At 48.8% G+C, this 27,221-nt stretch overlaps 1 protein-coding gene across 1 annotated transcript in view; it reads right to left on the reverse strand.

Moving 5' to 3' along the window:
- The window catches only part of ERICH6B (glutamate rich 6B), a 54,330-nt gene that overhangs the window by 22,342 nt on the left and 4,767 nt on the right, over positions 1-27,221 (reverse strand). Inside the window, exons 2-4 of the mRNA XM_065902401.1 lie at positions 10,056-10,147; positions 2,697-2,833; positions 327-388 (exon numbers count right to left, since the gene is read on the reverse strand). Coding sequence (XP_065758473.1) covers positions 327-388; positions 2,697-2,833; positions 10,056-10,147 — 291 coding nt within the window. The remainder of the gene's footprint in view (positions 1-326; positions 389-2,696; positions 2,834-10,055; positions 10,148-27,221) is intronic.

The raw sequence follows: 27,221 nt of genomic DNA on the forward strand, positions 1-27,221 counted from the left end.
CTTCTTGTGTGGTCCCATATCCCTTTCTCACCAAAGCATTAACTATCTTATATGCAGACTCCCTGCTTTCCTATTTGTCTTCGTCTCCTGCCCTCCCTCCCACCCTCATCACAATCAAAGGATAAGCCCCTTGAAGTCCCAGACCATGTTTCGTGTTTCTCGCTTGCTCAGTATTTTAATCCCTGGCAGCTGAGACTTTACTGAGACTTTACATGCTCAAGTGAGGGAACAAGCATTTCTGCCTCCTTGAGGGGAAGGTGGGAGACAGTGAGATGCACCCAGGAGAACCAGGTAACGGGATGGAAAATGGAGAGAGGAGTTCTTACTTTCCCGTTTCCTCATAATCCAGAGGATCGTCTCCTTGTAGTTTTCAAAATTTTTCTTCAACCTGAAAGGAAGGTGAATCGGCTTTAAAAGCTGAGACCGAATCGTGTTTACATGTCATGCTACACGGCAGATAGAGCTGGGGCCGGCTCCATCGTCTCATAGGCGGAGACTTGGCTGGATGGCCCTGCCTCTGCAACCAGCTTTCTTCCAGTCTGTACTCAGGAACAAAGGGCCAGCACCTGGTGCTGTGTGTCCCTCCTGGCCTTTAATTGGCCTTCAACCTGGGCACCTGGGCTGACCCCAGATCTTTCCAAATGAATTCAGTGGGGTTCCTCTTGGGAATGAAGCCAGGGTCGGGAGATCCAAAGCCAGCCAAGGCTGACTAGGAGTTCAGCTCGTGCAGGTGGTTTTTGCTGTGGTTTGTGCCCTTGTGGCTGTGCACATTTCAGTAAAGCCTATTCAGAAAGAGCTTAGAGAAACGTAAGCCGGACACAGCCACCTGAAACTCCTTTGCACTGAGTAGGAAAATTTCAAATAAACTCACTCAAAAATGACTCACCAGGAAAGCCACATTAAGGCACAGCTCTTCAAAATGATCAACCCTTCTACACCTCCTCTCATGTCAATATACAAAGCAAGTCATCCTGGCATTTCAATGACTGGGACTGCTTTCCTGCCAAATAAGGGTGGTCTCTGGAGGCAGCAGCCTTTCCTGGTTCTCAGATCAGAGACCTTTTGAAAGGGAATCTGCTGGAAGGAGGGAGCTTCCAAGGCTTAATTGGATCTGAGCAGAGGGCCTTTGACACGGCAGATTTTAACTTCTCTCTTCAGAGTCCTCGAAGAGAGCGTAATAATTTAACCCCGAGCAACCTCAGGAAGCAAATACCATCTGCTGGAAAGGGCTGGGCTGTTTTGCCTGGTGGAAAGGAGGTTTACTGTCTGTACTTTAGAAGCTGTTTGCAAGTTGAGAGTGAGCTCTTCATGGCCCATTTGTGCCAAGGGTTCTTTGTTTTATTTGCAAGCACCGTGAATGGAATTGAAGCAGTTACCTCACCTACCATCACCTGTGAAAGAACAAGGAGGAAGAGGGTGGGGTGAAACCTGTCCAGGCTGACAGCAGGATGCCAGGTGCATGCAGGAGTTAAATTCCAGTGAGGGGATCCCTCCAGAGGCACCCAGTGCCCTTTGGGGAAGGTTCTTTCCTTGGTTCTTTGCTCAACTTTGCAAGCTAATGGAACCCCTACTAGCGTTGCTAGTAAGGGTACTCACTACAGTATAGACCAGCATACAGTAGGTGCATTCATTGGGTGCAGTTAGGTTAGAATGAGCCTTGGTTATGGGCTTAAACGAGAAAGAAGGGGGAGAAAATGTAACCTAGAATGTAGGATAACCTACAATGGTATTATTTGGGATTTTTATTTTTCTTGTTTTATGAGGATCTGAAAACTTGGGTGTTCTTTGTATTTTGTGTATTTAGCCTTCCCTTTTCCTAGAGAAGCCTTAGGGGTCTCTGGCCCCAGGACTGTATTGAGCCCAAAGCAAAAGTTGCTGGCAGTCAGTCTTTCCCTGATTTTTGGGAGTCTTCATTCACCAAGGAGGTTATGCATGGTACCCCATCCCCCACAGCCTGTTCCTCGGAGCCCCTCCCAGAGAGTCATGGTCGTGATGATGGTCAGATGCCTGATCATGTCCCTTGTTCACCAAGGCTTCTGAAAGCTGGATAAATGAAAATCCAGGCTTCCTTGTACCACAGGCTGGATGTACAGATGGGGTTCTGGAACATTTTGTGACTGGGGTCATGCCAACTAGAAAGATTTGGTGCTAGCAGCCATCTGCAATAACTTTATCGCTCCCCAAGCCTCTGCCATGAATCCCAGGTCAGTGACGCTTGCGGCTTTTTCCCCTCAAGGAGCATGGAGAAGCAATGCCTTGCCTAGGATGAAGCTAAGGAATTTCTTGGAAAGATGCCCATGAGTCTGATCCCTGCACTGTCCCTTCTCTTCAAAGTTCTCAGGGGTCTGAGCCTTGCCTCCCAGACTTTTGTACAAGTTCATGGTCCCTTCAAGACTTTTTCTTGCCTGGGATTTCCAGCCTGTGTCCCTGCTCACCTTTGATGCTATCTTGCACATCCTGTGTTCAGCCTTTGAGTTTTGGCAGCCGGATCATCCTGTCCCCTGACCCCTAGTCTTACCCTGTCCCGTATCTGGCTTGTGCCAGCTCTTTGACTCAAGGAAGCTTCTGGACCCTGGCCTTCCTCTGTGCTCTCATGGCCCAGTTAATACTCTTCCCTGCATCTAGCTTTGGTCTACCTGCACCCAGCGACCAGTACCTTCCCAGTGACCAACGGTTTCACCCCTCTTGTCACTTACAGAATTCCCAGCTTCCTTCTGGTTTCACCCTCCAGATGACCGGTCAGGGGAATGGAAATATCCTCCTCCAGCTCGTTGCGAAGAGCCATTTCTTTGAGCACGGTCCTGAACACCGACTGATAGGAGGTGGTCGAAACCTGCTAAAGAGTTAATCTTTACTGTATATATATAATCTTCTTCATCTACCTCTATGTAACTTTGCATATCTATTCTTGCTTTCTTTTCCTCTCAAAATATTTGTTAGTTTTGTTTTCATTGCTTTATTCCCCACTTGGCACCTTGCTTTCGTTTTGTTTTCCAGTTTGTGCTTTAGTTAGTTTTGGTCTTAACTGGTAGATATAATTTTTTATTTCCTTTGTTCGCCTGGTCAATCTACTATATTTTATTTTTGTTGGACTACTTTGACTTTGCTTATGTTTATGTATATTGTGTATATTCCATTATTTAATTATTATTTGCCTGATTTTGTGACTGCCATTTGTCTGGGATTCATCTTTGGTTTCTTGGTTTTGGGTTTTTGTTTTAATCTCACTTAATGCCATAACAAACCACTTGTGGAATCTTTGTTTCTGACCAGAGATCAAGCCCTGAGCCTTTGGAGTAACAGCACTGACTCCAAGACCCTAGACTACCAGAGAACTAACTCTGCTGCTGCTGCTGCTAAGTCACTTCAGTTGTGTCCAACTCTGTGCGACCCCATAGACGGCAGCCCACCAGGCTCCCCCACCCCTGGGATTCTCCAGGCAAGAACACTGGAGTGGGTTGCCATTTCCTTCTCCAATGCATGAAAGTGAAAAGCGAAGGTGAAGTCCCTCAGTTGTGTCCGACCCTTAGTGACCCCACGGACTGCAGCCTACCAGACTCCTCCATCCATGGGATTTTCCAGGCAAGAGTACTGGAGTGGGGTGCCATTGCCTTCTCCGAGAACTAACCCTAGGGAGGATCAAATAGTGAGAACTCACACAAAGGAAACCACTTGAATACAAACCTGGCCTCACCCAACCGCCAGTAGCACCCCTGTACACCCTCATCTAAACAACAAACGAAACAAAAATACAAACCAAACCATTAGCAGGCAGGATTACCACCTCACTCAGCCTTGCCCATCAGAGGAAAAACAAACAAAAAACTCAGCACAAATCTCACCCTATACGAAGCTTACATAAACCACTGGATCAACCTTACAAGGGCAGAAACCAAAAGAAGGAAAGAATTCAACCTTGAAGTCTGGGAAAAGGAGACCTCAAACACAATAAGTTAAAAAAAAAATAATGAAAAGGCAGAGAAATACTACACAAATGAAGGAACAAATTAGAAACACAGAGGTCCAAATAAATGAAGAGGAAATAGACAAATGACCTGAAAAAGAATTCAGAATATTGATAGTAAAGATGATCAAAAACCTTGAAAACAAAATGGAGAAAATGCAAGAATCAATTAACAAAGACCTAGAAGAATTAAAGAATAAACATACAGAGACAAACAACACAATTACTGAAATTAAAAATACTTTGGAAGGAATCAATAGCAGAATATCTGAAGCAGAAGGACGAATCAGTGAGCTGGAAGATAAAACAGTGGAAGTAACTTCTGAAGAGCAGAATAAAGTAAAAAGAATGAAAAAAACTGAGAATAGTCTCAGAGCCCTCTGAGACATTATCAAATGCACCAACATTCAAATTATAGGGGTCCCAGAAGAAGAAGACAAAAAGAAAGGGTATGAGAAAATTTTTGAAGAGATTATAGTTGAAAATTTCCCTGACATGGAAAAGGAAATAGTCAAACAAGTCCAAGAGGCACAAAGAGTCCCATATAGGATAAACCCAAGGAGAAACACGCTAAGACACATACTAAGTGAGCTAACAAAGACTAAACACAAAGAAAGAATATTAAAAGCAGCAAGGGAAAAGCAACAAGTAATGTACAAGGGAAATCCCATACATTATCTTTCAGCAGAAACTGCAGGCCAGAAGGGAATGGCAGGATATATTTAAAGTACTGATAGGGAAACATCTACAACCAAGATTACTGTACCCAGCAAGGATCTCATTCAGAATTGATGGAGAAATAAAAAGCATTTCAGACAAGCAAACATTAAGAGAATTCAATATCACTAAACCAGCTTTACAACAACTGTTAAAGAGACTTATATAGTCAAGAAATACAAGAGAAGGTAAAAGATCTACAAAATCAGTTCAGTTCAGTTGCTCAGTTGTGTCCGACTCTTTGCAACCCCATGAACTGTACCATGCCAAGCCTCCCTGTCCATCACCAACTCCTGGAGTTTGCCCAAACCCATGTCCATTGAGTCGGTGATGCCATCCAGCCATCTCATCCTCTGTCATCCCCTTCTCCTCCTGCCCTCAATCTTTCCCAGCATCAGGGTCTTTTCAAATGAGTCAGCTCTTCACATCAGGTGGCCAAAGTATTGGAGTTTCAACTTCAGCATCAGTCCTTCCAATGAACACCCGGGACTGATGTCCTTTAGGATGGACTGGTTGGATCTCCTTGGAGTCCAAGGGACTCTCAAGAGTCTTCTCCAACATCACAGTTCAAAAGCATCAGTTCTTCGGCACTCAGCTCTCTTTATATTCCAACTCTCACATCCATACATGACTACTGGAAAAACCACAGCCTTGACTAGACGGACCTTTGTTGACAAAGTAATGTCTCTGCTTTTTAATATGCTGTCTAGGTTGGTCATAACTTTTCTTCCAAGGAATAAGTGTCTTTTAATTTCATGGCTGCAATCACCATCTGCAGTGATTTTGGAGCCCTCAAAAATCAACACCAAACAATTAAGGAAATGACAATAGGAACATATGTATCAATAATTACTTTAAATGTACATGGATTAAATGCTCCAACCAAAAGACACAGACTGGCTGAATGGATACAAAAACAAGACCCATATATATGCTGTCTACAAGAAACCCACTTCAGACCTAAAGACACATATAGACTGAAAGTGAGAGGATGGAAAAATATATTCCATGCAAATGGGAAACAAAAGAAAGCTGGAGTAGCAATCCTCATATCAGACAAAATAGACCTTAAAGAAGATTACAAGAGATAAGGAAGGACACTACATAATGATCAAGAGATCAGTCCAAGAGGAAACCTGCAAAGGGACCACAGAATGAAATAGCCTGAAATCTGATTCCCTGATGTGCCAGATGAGATTTCAACATGTAATTGGAAAAAGACAGTGGGAACAGTAGGATGACTAGCAAGATTTGTTCTGAAAATTGTCTCCATAATGGTCACACCCTCTTCTCATTCTCCAGTTCCCTTAAGAATATATATTTTTTTAATAGTAGCATACCAAGAAGTCTTTTGAGAGCATAAAATTACCTCCTTCTTCCAAATGTAGAGAAGGATCTAGAACATAAAATTGCATTCATGGCTTGAGAGCATAACGCTTTTTTAGTTCCTGGAATGACCAAGCTCTCAGTGGTTGGTTATTTATCGTATCATAAATAACTGTGAAGGATAAGAGTCTTCAGGAAACCAGGGTAGTACCTAGCATGTTCTTGTAGTGGATGATTCTGTCTTTAAAGATTCTTCCAAAGTTATGACACTGCAAGCTACCTTTTAATTTTGTAGATTTGTTCATTCTATCTCAAGTCTGTGAGGTTAACCAGGACTGACCCATAGGTTGGTCTTCACAAGGGTGTCTTTTTTCAACTCCCTCTTGGTAGAAGGTGAATTGTGACTTGCTGTCCAGAAGAACTGCAGGTCGTCACATCGCCCTGCTCACTACAGGTTGAGATTGTTAGGGAGGTTGTTCCGCATCTGTTAATGTACAGGCTACCATTCACTTATAAGCCTCCTAAAGTAAGCAGTGGGGGCAGGGGGGGGCGGCTTCCCTGGTGGCTCAGTGGTAATGAATCCACCTGCCAATGCAGGAGACATGGGTTCGACCCCTGGGTCGGGAAGTTCCCCTGGAGAAGGAAGTGGCAACCCACTCCAGCATTCTTGCCTGGAAAATTCCATGGACACAGGACCGTGGCGGTCTGCAGTTCATGGGGTTGCAAAAGAGGCACACATGTCTTAGCAACTAAACAACTACAACAAAAAGGAAGTGGGCGACCCACACATACCCAAAGCTGCATGTGACCTGGGGCAGATATAAGGATGGAGCTTGCCGTTGCTGGTTTTTCCAGGTTGGGGAAAAGCTGGGGTGTCTCAGGACTGACTTGCTTGATCCCCGCCTCTGCACGCACCTCTTCTCATTGCTGGTGTTCAGTTAATTAAACACAGAGGCCATCAGACTGAGGAGGCTCTGAGGCCATGGTGCCCCGAGTAAGCAAACAGAAACCTCAGCCGGTAAAGCCTCAAGCCTAAGAGATCAAAATCCAAGGACAACCACTCACAAGCAGCTGACTCGGCTTTAAGCCAGTCAGCCAATAATTTCCTTGCTCTGCTTCAGCCTTTTCTGTCTCTCCTCAGCTCCTGTTGGCTGAGGTCTCTTAGCCACTTCCAGTCTGGTACTGCCTGATTCTAATCATACAGGCTCAAACAAACTCTTCAGATTCTTAATAGGCCTCAGCTCATCTTTTGACACTGGAATGTATCAGTGCTTCGGGGCGGATTGAGGTGAAGGCTTGTGGTCCCAACATTCCCACCTCTAAATTCTTTATTATTGACCATTCCTCCTTGAGCTGGAGCGATGACCCAATTGCCCGGGCCGGTCTTTCACGAGTCCTTTTGTTTTTTTAAAAAAATTGTAGTTTTTCTTTTATTTTTGGCGGTGCCGGGTCTCTGTTGCTGCCTGAGGGCTTTCTGGAGTTTCCGCGAGCAGGGGCTACTCCCTAGTTGGTGTGTGCAGGCTTCTCAATGTGGTGGCTTTCCTTGTAGAGCGTGGGCTCTAGGCTCGCGGGCTCAGTTGTTGCAGCTTGGTAGCTGTGGCGCTTGGGCTGAGCTGCCCCGAGGCATGTGAGGTCTGTCAGATCCCACCGTCAGAATAACCGCGGTCTAGGTTGATGCTGCCTCCAAGTCAAAGGACCTCAGCTACGTCTCTCCCGTGGGTGCCTCAGTGGTTTCTGGTGCTCCCCCTCCCAACGGCCTCAGAAGTCCACACAGACAAGTATTCAGCTGCAGGTATCATGTGGCATTGACTCCCTTCCTTCTGTCCTGCTCTGGCCCTACTTGGCCACATCTGCTGCTCATGGGATTTCTTGGAGGAACGGTGCTTTTCAGGTGATACTGTGGCTGGGCCACAGGTGCTGCCCGTCACTCTCCCAAGTGTCTGATCTTTGGAGCCAGGTGGTACAGACAGCAGGGGGTCATGTCCCGCTTCTGTGCCATACTTTGTCACCTGAGCCAAGCCCCTGAGATGGCACGGCAAGGCGTTTGTGCCTGGGGCTCACGTGCACAGGCGGCGTGTCACCCAGAAGCCTCCCAGCATCCTGTCTCATCCAGAACCTCACGTGGCTCCATGGGAGGTGTCCCCCTGGCCTACGGCTGCAGCCCCGCCAGACACGCAGAACCTCCGTTGACAGGTGCACTGGAGGTTTTTGAAAAATTTGTTTCTAATTAAAACAATTCCTTTTGATTTCAACTCTTGCTAAAAAATCTCTCTAAAATGCCTGAGTTTACTTTCCTATCTTAGTATATTCAGTGCTGTGAATTAAAGTTCAAGTATTCCCTTCACCGTTTGACATGGTAGTTCAGTATTTGAAAAAGCAGTAGGTTTTTTCCTTATTAATACGGGCTTCTCTGGTGGTTCAGATGGTAAAGAATCTGCTGCAATGTAGGACACCTGGGCTCAATCCCTGGGTCGGGAAGATCCCCTGGAGGAGGGCATGGCAGCCCACTCCAGCATTCTTGCCTGGAGAATCCCATGGACAGAGGAGCCTGGTGGGCTATAGTCCATGGGGTTGCAAAGACTTGGGCATGGCTGAGCAAAAATACTTTTGCTTCTTATCAATATAAGTGCATAAGAGCATGTCTGGAAAGTAAGGAATTTAGGGCTAAATAAGAACTGAATCAGAGCATTTTTTTTCAATTAAAATAAGAGCAAAAACTAAATGCTTCGGTTATTTCCCACCCCCTTTTTAAGTTCAGGATAATGTATCTGCTTTATTTTGAGTTTCAGAGACACAAGCTCTCACTTTTGTGATTGTAGTTAGTACCTACAATCCTGAGACAATTTCTCAGCTATAGTGGAAAGGATATACAACCTGAGTAAACAGGTGTTGGAAGCCTTGGAGGTAAGCTGACACAGGAAATTATAGCCACCAAGCTGTGTTGGCAGGCAAAACATTTGTGCAGTAAAGACAGTACAAAACTTTCTGTAGATGGAAGACTTATTCAAGGTTTTGGAACTTCCCACAGTGTCTCTAGTTATTGGATACAGCTGGGAAAGGCTCGCCATTAAACTCCCAGGGCTGGTTCTGTGCTGCTTGGAAGAGTGTGGGAGCAGGACTCAGATCTGTGGGGTATGCTCCAGTGCTCTTTGTTGTGGTGTTGCACTGAGGACGCTGTTGTCTGAAGTTTCCATCTTCTGGGCTGCTCCATGCCTGGTCCTTCGGTTGGAGATGGTAGGCTTTTTGGGGGGCTTTGGTCTGTGCTTGTTGGGGTTTCTGATTGTGGTCTTTTCAGGAGTTTATGAAGCAAAAAGAAAACTCAGAAGCTCACTGCCATGTTGTTCCTTGGATCTCATGGTCCCCTGACAGTCTGCCTTCTTTCCTCTGTCTTTTAAAAGCTCCTTGTGTTTGTTTTATATATAATGTCTAGAGTTTTAAGTGGTGTGTATGTGTGTTAGTTGCTCGGTCATGTCTGACTCTTTGCAGTCTCATAGACTGTAGCCCACCAGGCTCCTCTGTCCATGGAATTCTCCAGGCAAGAATACTGGAGCAGGTTGCCATTCTCTTCACCAGGGGATCTTCCCGACCCAGGGGTCAAACCCAGGTCTCCCGCGTTGTGGGCAGATTCTTTATCGTCTGAGCCACCATTGCTTAGTGGGAAAATTACATCTAGTCTGTGTTTCCAGGATCTAACTTCATTTTTACACAAGGTTTCTACAAAGAGCGATTTGCCCTGTTCTATTAAGTATCTGGGTAGCTTGTGTGTTTCGCTTTTAACACTGCTGCCTTCAGAAGCAATCTTGAGGGGGTTTTATTCATGTTAGAGAATGCAGAGCCTTGTGGTGTCATCCTTGGCTTTCTTCTGACCCTCTTTGGATTAATGCGTGTCATTTACACTTCAGCCTGTTTTAAGAGAAGCCCTCTTGGGCTGTGATAACAGTGGAGCAACTCTGTGACTCCCAGGGCTCAAGACGCAGTGTCCAGCTGGCCCCCCGGGCTAACCTACCCAACATACGGAACAAGTGTCCCCAGTTTTTAACCAACTTACTTCGTCTTCGAAGACCTCATCATCTTCCAGCGTGCCAATGGGATCTTTCAATACACGGTCCCAAAAGCTCTCTTTGTGATCAAACTCCGTGGCTTTCAATGGTGGAAGGCGTGGCCAAAGGAGAGGCATTTGGGAAAGGAGCCGAAACGACAAACAAAAACAAAAAGAGAAACAGATTTACGGCATTTACACTTGACCTTTTAACTACAAATACACAGGTCATCAATAAGACTTTAAATTAATCAAACCACTTAAAATTTGACTCGGAGACATTCGTAAAACAGGAATGAAAGGGTATCTCAGTGGCAGATTTAGGAAAGTGTGTGTTTCCGGTGGTCAGGGAAGGTGCATCTGACAAAGTGACATTTGAGTGAGTCCTGCACGAAGCAAGGGAGTGAGCAGGCAGATGGCTGGGGAAGACCATCCCTGGCAGGGGGCAGAGGAGGTGAAAGGCCCTGAGGTGGGAGGGAGTGGGAGCATGTTGAGGACTCTGACAAACCGCAGGAGGCACAGCGTGCGTGGAGGGGAGTGAGAGTGAGGTGAGCTGGGAGGGCCAAGGCCAGCTCACGGAGGACCTAGGAGGCCCTGGGGAGGAATTGAGATTTTATTCCCAGAGAGATTTATTCTGAGTGTGATTTTCTCTTGGAAATCCTGAGAAATATTCCTGTCTCCTGTCAGTTTTGTCAAAAATTGCCCATCTCCAGAATTGCAGATGGTTCGTAATTGCTAATTAAAGCGTAAGAGATGAATCCCCAAGCCAGTGAGCTTAAAAATACCAAAAAGACAAGTCTCTGGGAGACAGCAGATGCCTTTGTTTTCACGGTCAACCACAGCAGCTGGTGACTCTGGGCCAGAAGAGGGGCTGGAGACCTTCAGTGTGGACGGGGTGCGACTTGAATGGAGGAACGGATAATTACAACTTGGGCCTGGATTCCCTGCTCCGGGAAAGGTGTGGATCCTGAGCGGAGCTGGGGGGACAGGGCTTGCACATGATGATTGGAACCCCGGGGAAATTATGGTGGCCTCTGTCTTGGCTCCTGGATGACACCAGCCCCTCCTCGCTGGGCCATCCAGAAAGCCCATCTGCCAGAGGGTGGCGCTGGGCTGACTGAGTCTGTCTGATGTGTGTCCCTGCTGGGTCTCTGGGGGTGGAGAGGGGCGTTCTTTGTGATCTCCATACACGATATCTCTGCACTGCCTCCGGACTTTGGTTCAGTAATGGAAACGCTGACTCCTCTGGGCCCCTGCAGGGATGGTGAGCTCCACCCAGCTGGATCTGCCTGTCCTGACCCCAGGCCAGGGGCCTCTCTGCCTGCAGACCTCCCACCCCAGCCTCGGCTTGTTCCTGGTGGAAACCTGCCTCATTGCAGGGGCCCCTGTGTGTCCCCAGACTGTCCACCTGGGGTGTGGCCTGGAGAAGTTTCTTCTTGATGAGAAAACCTGACGAGAATCCACAGGGATTCAGGCAAGCCCTCAGGAGAAGTAGCGGAGGAGCTGGTAGAACGCGAGTCTGGGGAGGCTGGGTGCAGAGCCCCCGAGGAAGGTTCTCTGAGGACGTGCCTGCCGGACGCGGAGAAGAGGAGCCTGCCACTGACCCTGCTCGCTCAGCAGCTCCCTGTGATTTGTCAGTGCCGTCTTTTAATAGGCTTTATTGAATAATAGACACTTAATTTGAGGGGGGAGAAAAAGAAGTAGGTGTTTGTCAAGGGAAGAAGGGGACTTGGCAGGCCGGAATTGGGAGCAGCCGTGTTCAGAGGCATTTGTTTCCTCGAAATCATTAACCTTATTAGCATCAACCGGCCCTGGCTACGTGTCAAGACAAGCCCGGTAAATCCTCAGTAACACAGCCTTAACTGGGGCAGGAGGAGAGGGAAGAGCTTTAGTCCTAATTAACTTTCCCTTTGGGGATTTCTGTCAACCTCTACCTTTGTTCTAGTGGGATTGTCTTCCCTCCAAGCCTCTCCTGTGGGAGGACTGGGGAGGCGGGGGAGGTGTCAGGCCAGCTTCCTGCGTCGTGGCCCTGTTCCCCGGGGCCTTCCCAGCGGGTCACTCAGCCCTCCGCGCCCTGGGCCCCTCGTCCGTGTAGCGGGGACCACGGAGCTCATCTTCAGGGCGGCTCAGGGGACCAGCGCCAACGTGATGGAAGCTGGGCCCTCAGCACTCCCTGGAGGGGGACGTCTCTCCGGACTGATTACCAAGTCTTAACTCCTCTCCACCCAGTCAGTGACTCTTCTCCCACAGCTTTTTTCTTCCTGACAGAAGGACACCTCCTGACTTCGGGGTGGATGTTGGAGTCCTATGTGTTTGCTGAGCAGGGCAGAGCCCCACGTTCTAAGCCAGGACGCGGAGGAGACAAGCAGTAGGCCACTGCCCCCGGCCGGCTCAGAGAAGTGGGCACAGGGGTGAAACCCGGGCCGGTCCGCTCCTCCACCCCTCCGGTGGGAGCTGCTGCCGGCGGCACCTGAGAAACGCGGACCCTCAGGCCCCTGGACTGAGTCTGCGTTTGAACACAGGGCCTGGGTGAGTGCGATGCTCGTGGAAGTCTGGGCAGCACTAGTCTGCCCTGGCTCTCTCCTCTCTGGAAATGGAATAAGATCAAGAAGACTCTAGAGTGAGAAAGAGTGTGTTTGATAAGCCACTTGTGTAGGTAACCCTGCTCCTCCCTGCCCCCATCCCAGCAGTTCACCATCCCTCCGTTGTTTCTATTCAATAAAAGGTTGTGTGTGTGCTAAGTCACTTCCGTCGTGTCCCCCTCTTTGTGATCGCATGAACTGTAGCCTACCAGGCTCCTCTGATCATGGGATTCTCCAGGCTGGAATACCAGAGTGGGTTGTCACGCCTGCCTCCAAACCACAGAATAGGTCTGGTTAATTGTAGGACTTTGGTGGAGGGATGTGTACATGTTGGAATTCTGCCACCAAAACCCAACCTTTTCCCCTGTCCTTCTCCCTCAGAGGATTCAGCTATCCCCTCCTTTAATAAAAACTGACTCAGGCGCCATTTGAGGGGCTCTGATTCATTCCCTGCCGAGGTGCCATGGAAAGAGTCTGTCTGGAGGGACCCATGCATCCCAGCTAAGCCCTGCTGCCCAGACTTCAGAGAAGCCAGTAATTGACTGGCTGGCCCCTCTTGAAATGTGGGTGTCCCGATACAGACCTTGAGTGAAGAGATGGACTTCTGGACTGTTCCCAGGTCCTTCTTTCTCACTCCCAAGACTCTCTTTCTGTTTCTATCTCCATTCTTCAGTTAAGGACAGGGAAGCACATCCAGGTTCATGGACTGTGTGCCCAGCACGTCCCTCGATTCTCCTTAGGACTCAGCACGGGCCAGACCGGCAAGGCACCCGCCCCCCCGGAGGGCACCATTCCCAGACCCTCTGCCGGGAGCAGGAATCTTTGGTTAGGTTATGTGGGACTCACCATTTCCTGCCATTTGTGGTTCTTCAGTGGGAACAAAGGCTAAAAACAAATAGGAAAAATGATTAATAGGAGGTGGAATGGTGAACTCTTCACCCTTAAATGTCTGGAGAAACCAGGGCGGAGACTGCATATTCTAGGATAAGAGGCTCCTGTGATTTTCAGCAGTTGGAGCGGTAGCTTATGCTCAGCACACATTGATTCCCCTCCTTTGGTTCACGGTTCATCTTTCCCAACAGAGTTTAAGTTCTGAGAGGGGAGGATAGCTTTGTCCATATGAAGATGGACATACTACTGCTGAGTGCACAGTAGGTGTACAATAAATATAATTTCATACACAGTAGATACACAGTAGATGTCATGGAATAAATTGGGTATGGGTAATCCATTATCTTCCTTTCTAACTCTGGTGGTAAATAGTATTTCCTCCCCTTTCAAAACTCAATTTTAACTCACAATTAAGAGCATTTTACCCTTTGGTCAAGTTTCTTCCCTGAGCCTTGACATCAAGTTCTAGAAATAAGGCTTTGGCCCATTGACCTTCATGAAGGCTGCCCTAGTCTAAAATGATCACTCGAGGATGCTCTTTGGTCTGGGGCATGCTAATTCTGTGCTTCTCACCATCTCATGGATGGACCTGAAGCTTCCACGAGTCATTTAAAATCATCGTAAAATTATAAAGTTAAAATGATACCTTGTGACTCAGACTTGAAGGTGGCTAGAGTCATTGCTGATTCATCCTCTCCTGGAGATCTTGATGTTGAAAGTACTGTTAAAAGACAGAAGATGATGGCCATTGGCAGTTTTAACCTTATACTTTTCAGTGGGTTCATATTGGACAGTTAGGGTCTGAGGTTCTTTCTTAGCACCCAAAGTTGATCCACAGAGGAGAAAACTTGGGTTGGAGGACACTGCTGGTATATACTGGATGCTTCCTCTGCCCATATCCTCCTCTTAGCTTTGCTGACTTACTCTCGGGCTGCAGTAAACTGTGGCTGGGAAATGCAGGCCCTCTTCTTGTCTGGTCCCCAGGACAGACAGGATGGCTGGGGAGACCTCAGGGAGAGTCCTCCTTCTATAGGAACCACAGAGCCAAGTGGCTTCCATGTAGGCTTATAACCGGGTACACCTGTCACTGTAGGAAGTGAGTGTCTCTGGTGTTCTGTGGTCAAGAGGTCCCAGAGAGGAGCAGAATGAGGGCCAGTGGGGAGGCCCGGAGGCCTGGCTAGTACAGATGAGTTACGCCACAAGAGGCAACTGTAGTTTTTGAGAACTTTCCTAAAGTTCTTGGTTGAAAAGTGAAAGTGTTACTTGCTCAGTCATATCTGACTCTGCAACCCCATGAACTAGCCTGCTAGGCTCCTCTGTCCGTGGGATTTCCCACGCAAGAATACTGGAGTGGGTAGACATTTCCGTCTCCAGGGGATCTTCCTGACCTAGGGATTGAACCCAGGTCTTCTGCATTGCAGGTGGATTCATTACCATCTGAGCCAATGTTTTCTAGAATTTTGTGATCCCTGCTCCTTTTTGCTCCCCTGACCCCTACCTGCCCTTCTTCCTACTCTGCGCACACACACACATACACACACTACATTCCATTCCCAACACACACACACACACACACATACACACACACTACATTCCATTCCCAACACACACACACACACACACACACACACACACTACATTCCATTCCCAACACACACACACACACACACACACACACACACTACATTCCATTCCCAATAGCAGAGAGGAGCAGGCCCATGATAGGAAAGCAGAGTCAAGCTGCACCCACCTCTGCTTCCCTGCTCACAGGAGCATTAGGATTTGAGCCGTCTGTGGACATGGATCTTGTCTATGGATGCAAAGCCTCCCTGATGAGGGCAGGATCCATGCTGCCAGCCTGTCCGCTAAGACTGAGCCCTCCATAGAGAGCTCTCTGATTACTGAAAAGGGTAAGTGAAGTCGCTCAGTCGTGTCTGACTCTTTGAGACCCCATGGACTGTAGTCTACCAGGCTCCTCCGTCCATGGGATTTTCCAGGCAAGAGTACTGGAGTGGGTTGCCATTTCCTTCTCCAGAGGATCTTCCCAATCCAGGGATCGAACCCGGGTCTCCCGCATTGTAGGCAAATGCTTCACCGTCTGAGCCACCAGGGAAATAGTTCTCTGACTACTACGAACATGCATTCTAATGTGCATGGCTCTGGCTGTTGGGACCCATTTCCTTTTCTTAACCAATTTTCTCAAGCTGCCTTGTTCTAGCTCTTCTGTGCAGATGGGGAGGCCAGGTCTCATTTTCTCATTTTGTGTGCCAGCTCATCAGATATGCGAAGGCACTTACTATGTCTCAGACTCACAGGTCTTCCAGACTTAACGCCCTCGTTTGCTTCAGCAGTTCTCTGTGTGATGTTATCTCCAGGCAGGCCTCATACCAGCTTCTCCTCTGAGTCCCAGCTAGTCCACCTCTGGTCCCCATAGAGGGTGGAATCCTTCTAAATGAACAGCGCCCTGGGGCTCCTCTTGTGGTACAGGCTGGAGCAGGACTCATCTCCCTCTACATAACCTTGTAGTTGTTTCTGGTTATATCAACCTTCTGGCTGTCACATCAGAAATTCTGTTGCTTATGGAGCCTGTGGTTGAGTAAATCATCTAGAGCAGACAGGGCTTTCCCCCCTTGTCCTCCTCCTTCCTGTATCTGTGGGCCTACAAGCAGGGTCTAATCTAAATGAGCATTCTATTTTATTTAGCCAGTCCTTATCCAGTGTTTCTGGCTGTCAAGATCTTTCAGAATCTGATCACATTATCATCATGACTCAACCGCGTCCAGTCATGTGCAGATATCAGTATTCATCCTACATCTGTATCCGAGTCTATGATAAAATATTGTGCTGGCCGGAGCCCCGTGGCTCCCAACTGGAAAATGGGTGGACTCAATCCTTGAACAGATTCTTCAGATGGTTATTCCACAGCGGTCATGCTGTCCTGATCATGATGCTTCCACCTGGTGTTTGCCCATCTGGTCTATAGGAACATCAGGAAGGCTCTGAAAATGAAACGTGTTTTGGAACTCAGGCCTCCTGCTTTATCACAGGTCCTGATTTAATAACCTTGTCAAAAAGTGATGTAAGAGCCAGTGTCACTTGATCTGTTCTTTTTTCTTCAAATATTTGTTTATTTAGGGTCGCAGGGGGTCTTTGTTGCTGCACGGGCTTTGCTCTAGGCTTGGCTGGCGTGGGCTGCACTGTGGCCCTGTGCGGGCTTCTCGTGGCGGTGGCTTCTCGTTGCAGAGCACAGGTTCTAGGCGGGCAGGCTGTAGTCACTGTGGCTCATGGACTTCATTGCTCCTCAGCATGTGGGGTCTTCCCGGACCAGAGATAGAACCCATGTCCCCTGCATTAGCCGGCAGATTATTAACCACTGGACCACCAGGGAAGTCCTTGACTGGTTCTTACTGACCCTGTGCTGGCTCCTCCTGGTCATTTTGCTCTCAATGTTTGGCCCAGGTGGATCATATACTGTTCTCCATGTGTTCGAATGTCTGCATACAGCTCCTTGCCTACCAAGACCGTCTCTAGAGGGAAGGGTGCACCCTCTCATCATCATATCTGATCTGGAGTCTGATGAGGACTCAACAGCAGTTTCACAAGCATGTAACAAATATTTATAGGCGCTTATTGTGTGTGGGGGGTGCACCAAGTTTTGAGGATTTCTACCAGCGGGGATATAATACTCTGTGTTAGAATTTCTGGTATACTTTGTTAATGACCCTGCTCTGTGCTTGGCGGTGGAGACAGCTGGGGCCATTAGTAGTTGTTCCGGTCCTCCTCCAGCCTGCTTCATCACCCAAGCCATGAAGCATTGCTGGTACCTTTAGCATTCCTTCCGTGTCAGACCTGCCACTCTCTGTAGTAATAGGTTTCAAGGATTTATTTATCTTGGTGTTATACCTCCGTGTTTGTTTCAAAGTGCTGTTTATAGAGTCCATGTAAAATGCTGTCTCTGGTGCCTGGGGTTGTATTCGTTGTTCAGTCACTAAGTCCTGTCTGACTCTATGACCCTGGGACTGTAGCATTGCCAGGCTCCTCGGTCCTCCACTATCTCCCAGAGGTTGCTCAGATTCACGTCCATTGAATCAGTGATGCCATCCAACTGTCTCATCCTCTGCAACCCCCATCTCCTTCTTGAGTCTTTCCCAGCATCAAAGTCTGTTCCAGTGAGTCAGCTCTTCTCATGAGTTGGCCAAAGGATTGGAGCTTCAGCTTTAGCATCAGTCCTTCCCATGAATATTCAGGGTTGGTTTCCTATAGGATTGACTGGTTTGATCTTCTTGCTCTCCAGGGGACTCTCAAGAATCTTCTCCAACACCACAATTTGAAAGCATCAATTCTTCAGTGCTCAACCTTCTTTATGGTCCAAATCTCACATCCATACATGACTACTGGAAAAACCATAGCTTTGACTATACAAACCTATGTTGGAAAAATGATGTCTCTTTTTAATACACTGTCTAGGTTTGACACAGCTTTCCTTCCAGGGAGCAAGTGTCTTTTAATTTCAGGCTGTAGTCACTGTCAGCAGTGATTTTGGAGCCATAGAAAATAAAGCCTGTCACTATTTCAATTGTCTCCCCATGTGAGAGTTGGACTGTGAAGAAAACTGAGCACCAAAAAATTGATGCTTTAGAACTGTGGTGTTGGAGAAGACTCTTGAGAGTCCCTTGAACTGCAAGGAGATCCAACCAGTCCATCCTAAAGGAGATCAGTCCTGGGTGTTCATTGGAAGGACTGATGCTGAAGCTGAAACTCCAGTACTTTGGCCACCTCATGCGAAGAGTTGACTCATTGGAAAAGACCCTGATGCTGGGAGGGATTGGGGGCAGGAGGAGAAGGGGAAGACAGAGGATAAGATGGCTGGATGGCATCACTGACTCGATGGACATGAGTTTGAGTAAACTCCAGGAGTTGGTGATGGACAAGGAGGCCTGGCATGCTGCGATTCATGGGGTCACAAAGAGTCGGACACGACTGAGCGACTGAACTGATGGGACTGGATGCCATGACCTTAGTTTTTTGAATGGTGAGTTTCAATTCCATGGACAGTATGGGGTAGAGTAGTCCCATAATAAAAAAAAAAAGGCTTTAAAAGTAGAAATCTAGCATCCATGAAATCCATTCTACGCTAGAGGTTTGCTGGTTCTCCAGCACTCTTGTGCTGAGAATCCTCTGGGGATCTTGTTAAGGATGCAGGCAGGGATTGTTTTAAGAAAGCCTGGGAATCTGCATCTTTACAGGCAGCGGTGCTGGGGATGCCCAGTCCTGGACTCTGAGCACCATCACCGCCAATGCCTGCACTCACCTCTGCTCACCCCTGGGGACCCTTTGCCCCCTCACAAAATCAGCACTTTGAGTTGCTTTAGCCTCAATTGTGTTTCTCCATCTAGTGGATGGATGACTTTTGCCCTGGGCTAATCAGATTCTTTTTTGCATCTGCCATGCTCAGGAACCCTTAGTGTTCTGTCCTCCAGCTGCAGGGGGACTAGCTTTTCTTCATGGCAGGTGTATGTCCCCATCACACATGGAGTATCTTCCCTGTGTCACTTTCCTCCACCTTCTCCTAACTAGATTTGACCTCTTGTTTGGAGCTCCATACTTCTGGGGTTCCCCTTGTGCCCCACTCCCCATCACTTCTTTTTCACTCTTCACTCTTTCAGAGAAGTCTCTTAATGAGTCTCCTTGCCCCTTTCCACTGGCCAGACACAATCATATAGCTATTGCCAGTAAAATCTATCCAGTTGTTATTTTAACACTCTCCAAAAAATTGACTGTAAACCATGGGCAGAAGGGAAAAGAAAAAACTTCATAAATTTTAGGAAATTGCTTACTTTTCCTTGTGTTCCAATCTCAGCTATAGCCACCACCCCTCATGTCTCTGCAGGAGCCTGGGGTGTGACCTTGACCCTGGCTTAGAGGCTCAACACTGTCCACACCTTCGGTCCAGGCCACCAGCATCAGAGGATCTGATCAGTAGGTATTGCTGTGGGTGGCCAGATTTGTGCTAAACACTAAACACATGCTAGGGACTTCCCTGGTGGTCCAGTGGTTAAGACGCCACACTTCACTGCAGGGGGCACCCCAGTTCCATCCCTGGGGTCCCACACATCATGTGGTGTCATCAAAAAGGAACTTAATGGTGGAAAGAGACATGGCTAGAAAACATGCCCCTACAGTCCAAATACACAGAGCACTTAAAACCGAAATTAGATCCAGACGTGACTGGCTCTGTAATTAAGCCTGGAGACCAAAAGGATCATGAATGAATATGGCAAATGAGACATTGATTTCCAGAGGGCCTCTCTCTGAAGGAAGGTGCCCAGTGGAGTGAACAGGCTCTGGTACCCCCCCTCCCCCACCTCAGCCTCCCACTATCTCCTTTTCCTACCCTACCTCCTTTCAAGCTTAGCATTGGCACTTCACAGGCGATTACCCAGTAAATGACTTCCAGGATCCTACTTATGAATATTTAGATAAGTGCTCAGATTTTTTTTTTCCCAGCCATCACGCTTACTGACTCTGAAATGGTTCCAGTTTTCGGGGCTCCCCTGGAGCACAAACCCTGACACAAACCCCACATGCACCGACTTAGCCTGTTAAGTGCTCCCCATCATGCTGGCAGCCAGCACCCGGGACCTCCTGGCTTGTGTGGGCTCGCCTCTGCTGCTCCCTTCTCCCTCATAGGGTTTCTGGCTCCTAATTTCATCTAAGCCACATTTGAGCTACAAAGTCGAGCAGGCATGGATGGGGGCAGGGAAGCGAGGTGCCGGTCGGGAATCTAATTCACCGCTGCCATGACTACAGATGTGAAACTAATGTGTGAATCTGTGATGGATCAATCTCAATAAGGCTGGGTTTAAATTATTAATCATGCGAGAGAAGATGCCGTTCAGGGGTGCATTCCCAGGGTCCTAGGGCAAAGGGCCTTTGGGCTTAACTGGGCTGAGAATTAAGATCCTCAGTGCAATCTTGCCAAACTGTCTCTTGAGTGTCTCCTAATTGTGGCCACACAAATTCCTGCTATGGATGGTCTTAGCTCGTTCTGAACCAGGGCTGGCTTTGACTGCACACTCAGATGGAGATTCTGGGGTGGGTCCCAGTCCCACCCCAGAGATGGGCTCTGTCCCCAGGGAACCGGCCTGTAATCTGGGAAGGAAATGGCCTGTGTCCCCGTGGGAAATAGGGCCTGTGTTCATGTGGAACAAGAGCAGGAAAACTAATGAAGGGGCAGGGGGAGATGGGAGAAGGTATTTGTCTTAGCACTCTGCTGATGCTCGTTCTCTGAGGGGGGTCCAGGATGAAGGGAAGGGAGGGTCACAGGGACAGGATGACCCAGGAAGCAGTATGCATCATCAATCTGACGGGTGATGCTCCAGCCTCGTTGTTCCACCTCCATGGGACACTCGCAAGGCCACGTCTCCCCAGCACCCCCGGAGCCTGGCCTCGAGGTGGGTGTGGGGGGCGGGGTCCCTTACCCATCTTGGTTTCATAAATCCAGTCTGTCTGTGTACTCTGGTCCTGGGAGGTCGGAAACTCTCCCTCATGCTTCACAAACGATGTAGATGGCATCGTGTCCTCGAGAAGAGGCCTGCTGCTGGCAGATTCAGAGGATGGGAGGAGGGACAGTGAAGAAGGTGGTCACCCGAGGGATGCCAGCCACAGAGGGTCCACCTCCAGGCAGGCGCCAGGTTAGAAACCCCACGGCTGCTGCCTGCAGGGAGGCTGGGGTGGTGGCGGCTGCTCCCTGGCCCCCGCAGACTTCCACCCATCCCAGGACCATCACAAGGGAATGGAAAATAGGCCTGTGGGCCATTCTGGGTGCCAGCTGCTGCTTCACTTAGAGCGAAAGGATCTGTGGACGCCTTCAAAGGCCAGCGGGCCAGGCTTCCGTAATGGACAGTCCAACCTTCCAGAACATTCTGTGCCTCTGCCGGCTCACCACCCTGCTCATTCCAGTCGCCTTTCCTGCCTCACGCTGCCTCAGGCAGAGCAGAGCAGAGCAGCGTGTCAAGTCAAGCACTGGGGTTTGTGCCCGCCAGCCCACCCGCTGCACACACCACCATTTTCAGGGAAGGTTTTGCAGGGCCCGAGGACAGGCCCTCGGGTGTGAGGCGCAGACCCTGCTACCTGGGAGCTCGGGATCAAAAAGGTGCCCCAGCACCCTGCCCCGCACCGTGTCCTTCCTCAAGAATCTCTGCTAAGTAGGCAAGAAACCACTTCAGAGGGATGAGAGGGGCTTTTGACCCTGAAGTCATGTCATGTCGACTGGCCCCGTTGGCAGAGACAGGCGTGAGGGAGATGCCCAGCTGATAAGGGTGGCAGTGACTATGGACGGCAGAAAGAACGTAGATGTTGGAGTCGGCTGGTCTGAGTTGGAGTCTTGGCTCTTTTGAGTAGAGTGCAGTGACCTTGGGTAAGCCCCTTAACTTCTCCGTGCCTTGGTTTCCACACCACTTTTTTTCTTAAATTGGAGGATAATTGCTTTACTGTGTTGCGTTGGTTTCTGCCGTCCAGCATCGTGACTCAGCCATAAGTATACATATATCACCTCCCTCTTGAACTCCCACCACCCCCCCAAGCCCTCCCGCTAGACTCAGAGTGCCAGGCTGGCTCCTTGTGTTATAGAGCAGCTTCCCACTAGTTACCTGCTTTATGCATGGTAATCAGATGTTGAAAACCGTAATTCAAAAAGACGCCCGTACCCCAGTATTTCACACCTTTTAGATAATCATACCTCCCTGCCCTGCACCAGATCTCCATAAAAGAAAGTGAAAGTGAAGTTGCTCAGTCGTGTCCGACTCTGCGATCCCACGGACCCTCCATCCATGGAATTTTCCAGGCAAGAGTACTGGAGTGGGCTGCTGTTTCCTTCTCCAGGGGATCTTCCCAACCCAGGGATCGAACCAGGGTCTCCAGCATTGCAAGCAGACGATTTTACCATCTGAGCCACCAGGGAAGCCCAGATCTCCATAGATGAGGACAAAAATGAGAGTGGGCAGTGCAAACTTTTAGAGGCAGTGTTGTTTTTAGAGGCAAAGTAAGAAGGTCAACGGCCCTTCACGAGATGGGCTGGTTTCCTGTGGGCTCAGGGTTCCCTGATGCAGGGAAGTCACCACAGGAACACCCTTCTCCCTTCAGCATCTGCGGGCGTTATGGGCGGATTTGTGCCACCTCCCGGGGCCCCGGGGGGGGGGTCTGTGCTGGCCCGCAGGCCCCAGGCAGAGTGGCTGCGTTCTCAGGGTGCGCTACTGGGGCACCCCGGGGCAAGCGGCAAGATGCTCGGGTTTTAGTCAAGTGACCACAGGGGTCAAGAATTAGTGGAGCAGGGCGAACTTTTCCGGCAGGTGTCACGTCTTGCCCTGCTCCGGGCCTCGAGGCTGCGTCAGGGGCTTCTCTGAGCTCAATGTCTTATCCTGCTGGTGGGATGTTGCTGGGACTCAAGGAGAGAGTACAAGTCCCCGTGGTCAGACCTTAAGAAGCCAAAGTGGCCGGCCGACAAGCAGCAGGATTGTGCCTGAGGTCACAGAGGGCGGCCCTGGTCATGATCATTCTCACGTGCACTTGCCCTCCCTGCCACGCCTGTCTAGGGCTGGGACGATGCAGGGTCCTCTCAGGCGCCTGCCCGGGCTCTGCTGTGACCTTAGCACCTGGGAGAAAAACTGCGTTTCCAAACACCAGCACCCTGCTTTATCAGCAAAGCAGGGATGCAGGGAGGAGCCTCTGGTCACAGATTCCACATCTGCTCCTACAGCTGCGTCACAGCGGGGACGGGGCCTGGTGTGTGCCCGGGCACCTCACGGCAGGCCTGCAGAGTGTGTGGGCTGGGGGCGGGTGCTTTTCTGCTTAGGAGGAACCCAGGAAACACTTGAGCTGGGTCTGTGCCCCTCCCCGCTGACCTTAGCAAACATATCCATGGGACACTTCTTGCCCAAAGGGGTTTCTGGAGATTTCGGTCTCAGCAGCGTTGGGTGGGGAAAATCCAGGGCCTCTCTGAGCACGCCAGGCTGAGCCTTGGCCCTGGGGAGCCAAACTGAACTGCCTGGGGGCAGACCCAGGGAAGGCCTGGGGCTCCTCGCCGCCCGGGAACAGAAGCACAGGCGGCAGCAATGCGGCTGAAAGATTGGACGGGTGCTTGTGTTGGGAACAGAGCTGACCAGGAATCCTGCTCCTTGCTCTACACGTGTTAAGTTTCTACGTGGTGACTCTTGGGGAGCAGACGGAAGGCTAAGAGTGACCCCCAGCCCTTACTGCACCCCATGAGTTAGTACTTGTTTAATCCTCACCACAGCCCCGCCCCAGGTTGCACAATGGCAAAGAATCTGCCTGCCAATGCAGGTAGACCCAAGAGACTCAGGTTCGAACCCTGGGTCAGGAAGATCCCCTGGAGGAGGAAATGGCAACCCACTCCAGTATTCTTGCCTGGGAAATCCCCTGGACAGAGGATCCCTGGCATGCTGCAGTCTGTGAGGTCACAAAGATTCGGACACAACTGAGCCCTGGGGAAGCAGAAACTCTTCCTGTCCCCATTTTACAGATGGGAACACCAAGGTAGAAGATGAAGCTGCTGCCCTGCAGCACATAGCTGGCTGGGTGGAGCAGCTGAGATTCACGCCCAGGCAGCCGGACTCTGGGGTCCCTGTTCTCTATCACAGCCTGACCCGTCACTTCACCGTCAGGCCCCTTAAGCATCACGTTGCTTGCTTCTCTGTGAGTGTCAATGGCTGAAGTGGAGGGGATTCCAGAAAGTACTCCCTATGTGGACTGGCGTAGTGGAGTGGTCCTGGCAGATGCTGAGCCTCTGAAAGCGTGAAGCGTGATCCAGAGGGGCTGGTGGAGGGTGGAGTGGGGAGCCGACCTCACCAGCTGGAGGGGTGCCCCTGTACGGAGCCCCGGGTCCTCAAGTTATAGCCTATGTCTTCCCTGCACAGTAGAGCAGGTTTCATTCCTGCTTCTCAGTGTAACCCAGCCAGCCTTGCGCTTTCTTTGTATCTAGTGTCAACCCACTTCCCCACTGGAGGTCAGCGACCGCCTTCCCCCAGTCATCCTTTGGGGTGGATGTAGGAGACGAAGCCTGAACCAGAGCTCGTGTGTCCCCTGCCCACGGGGGTGTCTACAGAGCGGCACAGAGAGGCTTCTGTCCATGGCTCTCGCAGTAACCATCCAGCCTGGGTCAAGCCCTGTGGCAGGAGTTCCATGAATACTCACTGCACGGTCATTTGGAGCTTGGAATACGCCTGAGCGAGGAAGATGGCCACTTCCTTGCAGGGTTCACTCACCTCTTCGCTACGAGCGATGCCCAGGGCCCTTGGCCGTCTTTCCCCACGCTAACCTCCTGTCTAGACTCAGCTGGCCCCTGCTCTTTCCATAGTTTGGGTGCCCAGGGCTCTGGATCCTGGGGCTCGCCTCTCAGCTTGTGAATGGCTTGAATGGCAAAGGGGAATAGTATTGGGGGATCCTTTGTGTGTGACTTTTAGGAGACCGCCCCGAACCCCTGCTTCTCGGAGGTCCTGCTCCCTGCACCCTACCCACTCTCACCCCTGCTCCCAGTCTTTGGGATTTCAAAGGCTACGAAGCATCAGCCCTCAGCATGAATTTTCACCCTGATTTATCAGGAAAAAAAAAAAAAAAACCACCAAAAAACGTTTACCTTGCTTTAAGACCAGGCAGGGTTTGTGAAGAATGAGCCTTTAAGTCTGTTGGAAAAAAGAGCAGAAAGACAATGTTAGGGGAAAAAAAAGAAACTTTCTTTCTGTTAAAAAACCTGTCATTAATTATGTGATGCTGGGTTTGACGTGGAGAAGCCCTGATTTACAGAATTTTTCTATTTTTGCTTTTTTTTTTTTTTTTGGTGTTCTCTCTCTTGTTTCCTTTAGAAATTATGAGGTTAAAATTTTTATAAAATTATAACTCAAGAAGGTAATTTTCATGAAATTGTGGATTTGGGACATTCAAGTTTGCTTTGTTAATCTTTTGGGTTATCACAGAGTCCCCCCTCTGTCACAGGAGGAAGGATATTTTTTCTATACAGGAGAGAGGCTGAGGTTCAGAGGACATAAATATTTTAAAAATGATATTTAATTTTACAAACTCTATTTGTGTCATTTAATCACCTGACTATTGGGTTTGAATGATATGACATCAAGAATTTCAGGTATAATTGGGATAAAATAGAGCATCAGTTCTAGTAATAGAGGATGGAGAGTGGAAGTGTAAAGAAATGAGAATCAGAAAATTTGAAAGTGAAACTTAAATGTTCAAAACTTGTCCATAGTTTACCCATGAGATAGACTATTATTGAGGAATATTACTTGGCTATTAAAATGACATCTACAGGGACTTCCCTGGTGGTCCAGGGGTTAAGAGCCCCCCTTCTAGTGCAGGGGGTATGGGTTCGATCCCTGGCTGGGGGGCTAAGATCCCACACCGCCCGCCAAACTGGAGAAGACTGCCACAAGGGCGATCCCGCGTGACGCAGCCGCGACCTGACACTGCCAAAGTAAATAACAATAAATAAATACTAAAAAATAAAGTGATGGCTACAAACATTAAGCAATATGGGCAAATGTGAAGGTCACAATACCAAGTAACAAAAGTAAAATACAAACTTGTATATACAGCATATTTGAAATGGTAAAAACTAGACAAAACACGGACCACCAACACCAAACATGCCAAAAATGAGCGCAGGAGGGACAGAATAGAAATTGCTAAAATGTGAATCAGCCTTACTTATATTTGGATGTTGGGGGGTTGGGTGATGTCTTTCTACTTTTCAAATTTTCCACTGGAAAATGAACAAAAGTAGATTTTGCTTCATTTTATGTTACTCCTCTCAAATTAAAATATGCATATAATTTATTAAAAAGCAGAAACAAAGGATGAAAGGAGGGAAGAAAGGAAAAAAGAGAAGTGATTAGAAGAGAAAGAGAAGGCTTGGAAGCGTCTCTTGACCCTTTTAGTTATTTTCCGTGACCTTGGAGAAGTCACATACCCTCTCTCAGACTCCAGGTTCCTCATTTGTACCGGGAGGAGGGTGGTAAAGAGTGACTGAAGACTTGATGGAAACCAAGACTGAAATGTACACTATACACTCTGTGTCACTGGACTGTATTCCTAACCTTCAGGACAAGACAGGCATAGAAAATGGCGCTGTTTGTATGGGAGCAGCGTGGAGGCTGGGGGAACTGGGCACCCAGCATCTCTCCCCAGTAGTGGCCGAATCAAGGCACCCTGATTGGGAAGCTCTGGCGTATTTGTGAACTTTGCTGCTTGACAAGTGTCTGCCTCCCCTGTCTCTGCCTTATCAGGATATCTCAAGCCTTTCTTTTTAAATACACAGAATTGCTAGGTTCCCCATTTATAAATGGCCCCTGGGATGCCAACTCTCACCTGGAAACAGCAACCAAGTTATAGCACTTAAGTCAAACAGCATTCAGAGCCGCCAAAGAGGAGCTAGCAAGGGGCAAGAAAATCAAATCCCGTGGATTGCGTGTCTCAAAAGGTCATTAAGTAGAAACATTATGAATCAGTATACTGTGACATCTCTACAGCATCATTTGCCACAGCGCAGAGTTCATCTTTAGGAAGGTCTTCCCAGGTGGCGCTAGTGGTAAAGAACCCGCCCATCAATGCAGGAGATGTGAGAGACTCGGGGTCCATCCCAGGTTGGGAAGATCCCCTGGAGGAGGGCATGGCA

Source organism: Muntiacus reevesi, chromosome 11 (genome assembly GCF_963930625.1).
Source record: "Muntiacus reevesi chromosome 11, mMunRee1.1, whole genome shotgun sequence".
In the NCBI taxonomy this organism is placed as follows: domain Eukaryota; kingdom Metazoa; phylum Chordata; class Mammalia; order Artiodactyla; family Cervidae; genus Muntiacus; species Muntiacus reevesi.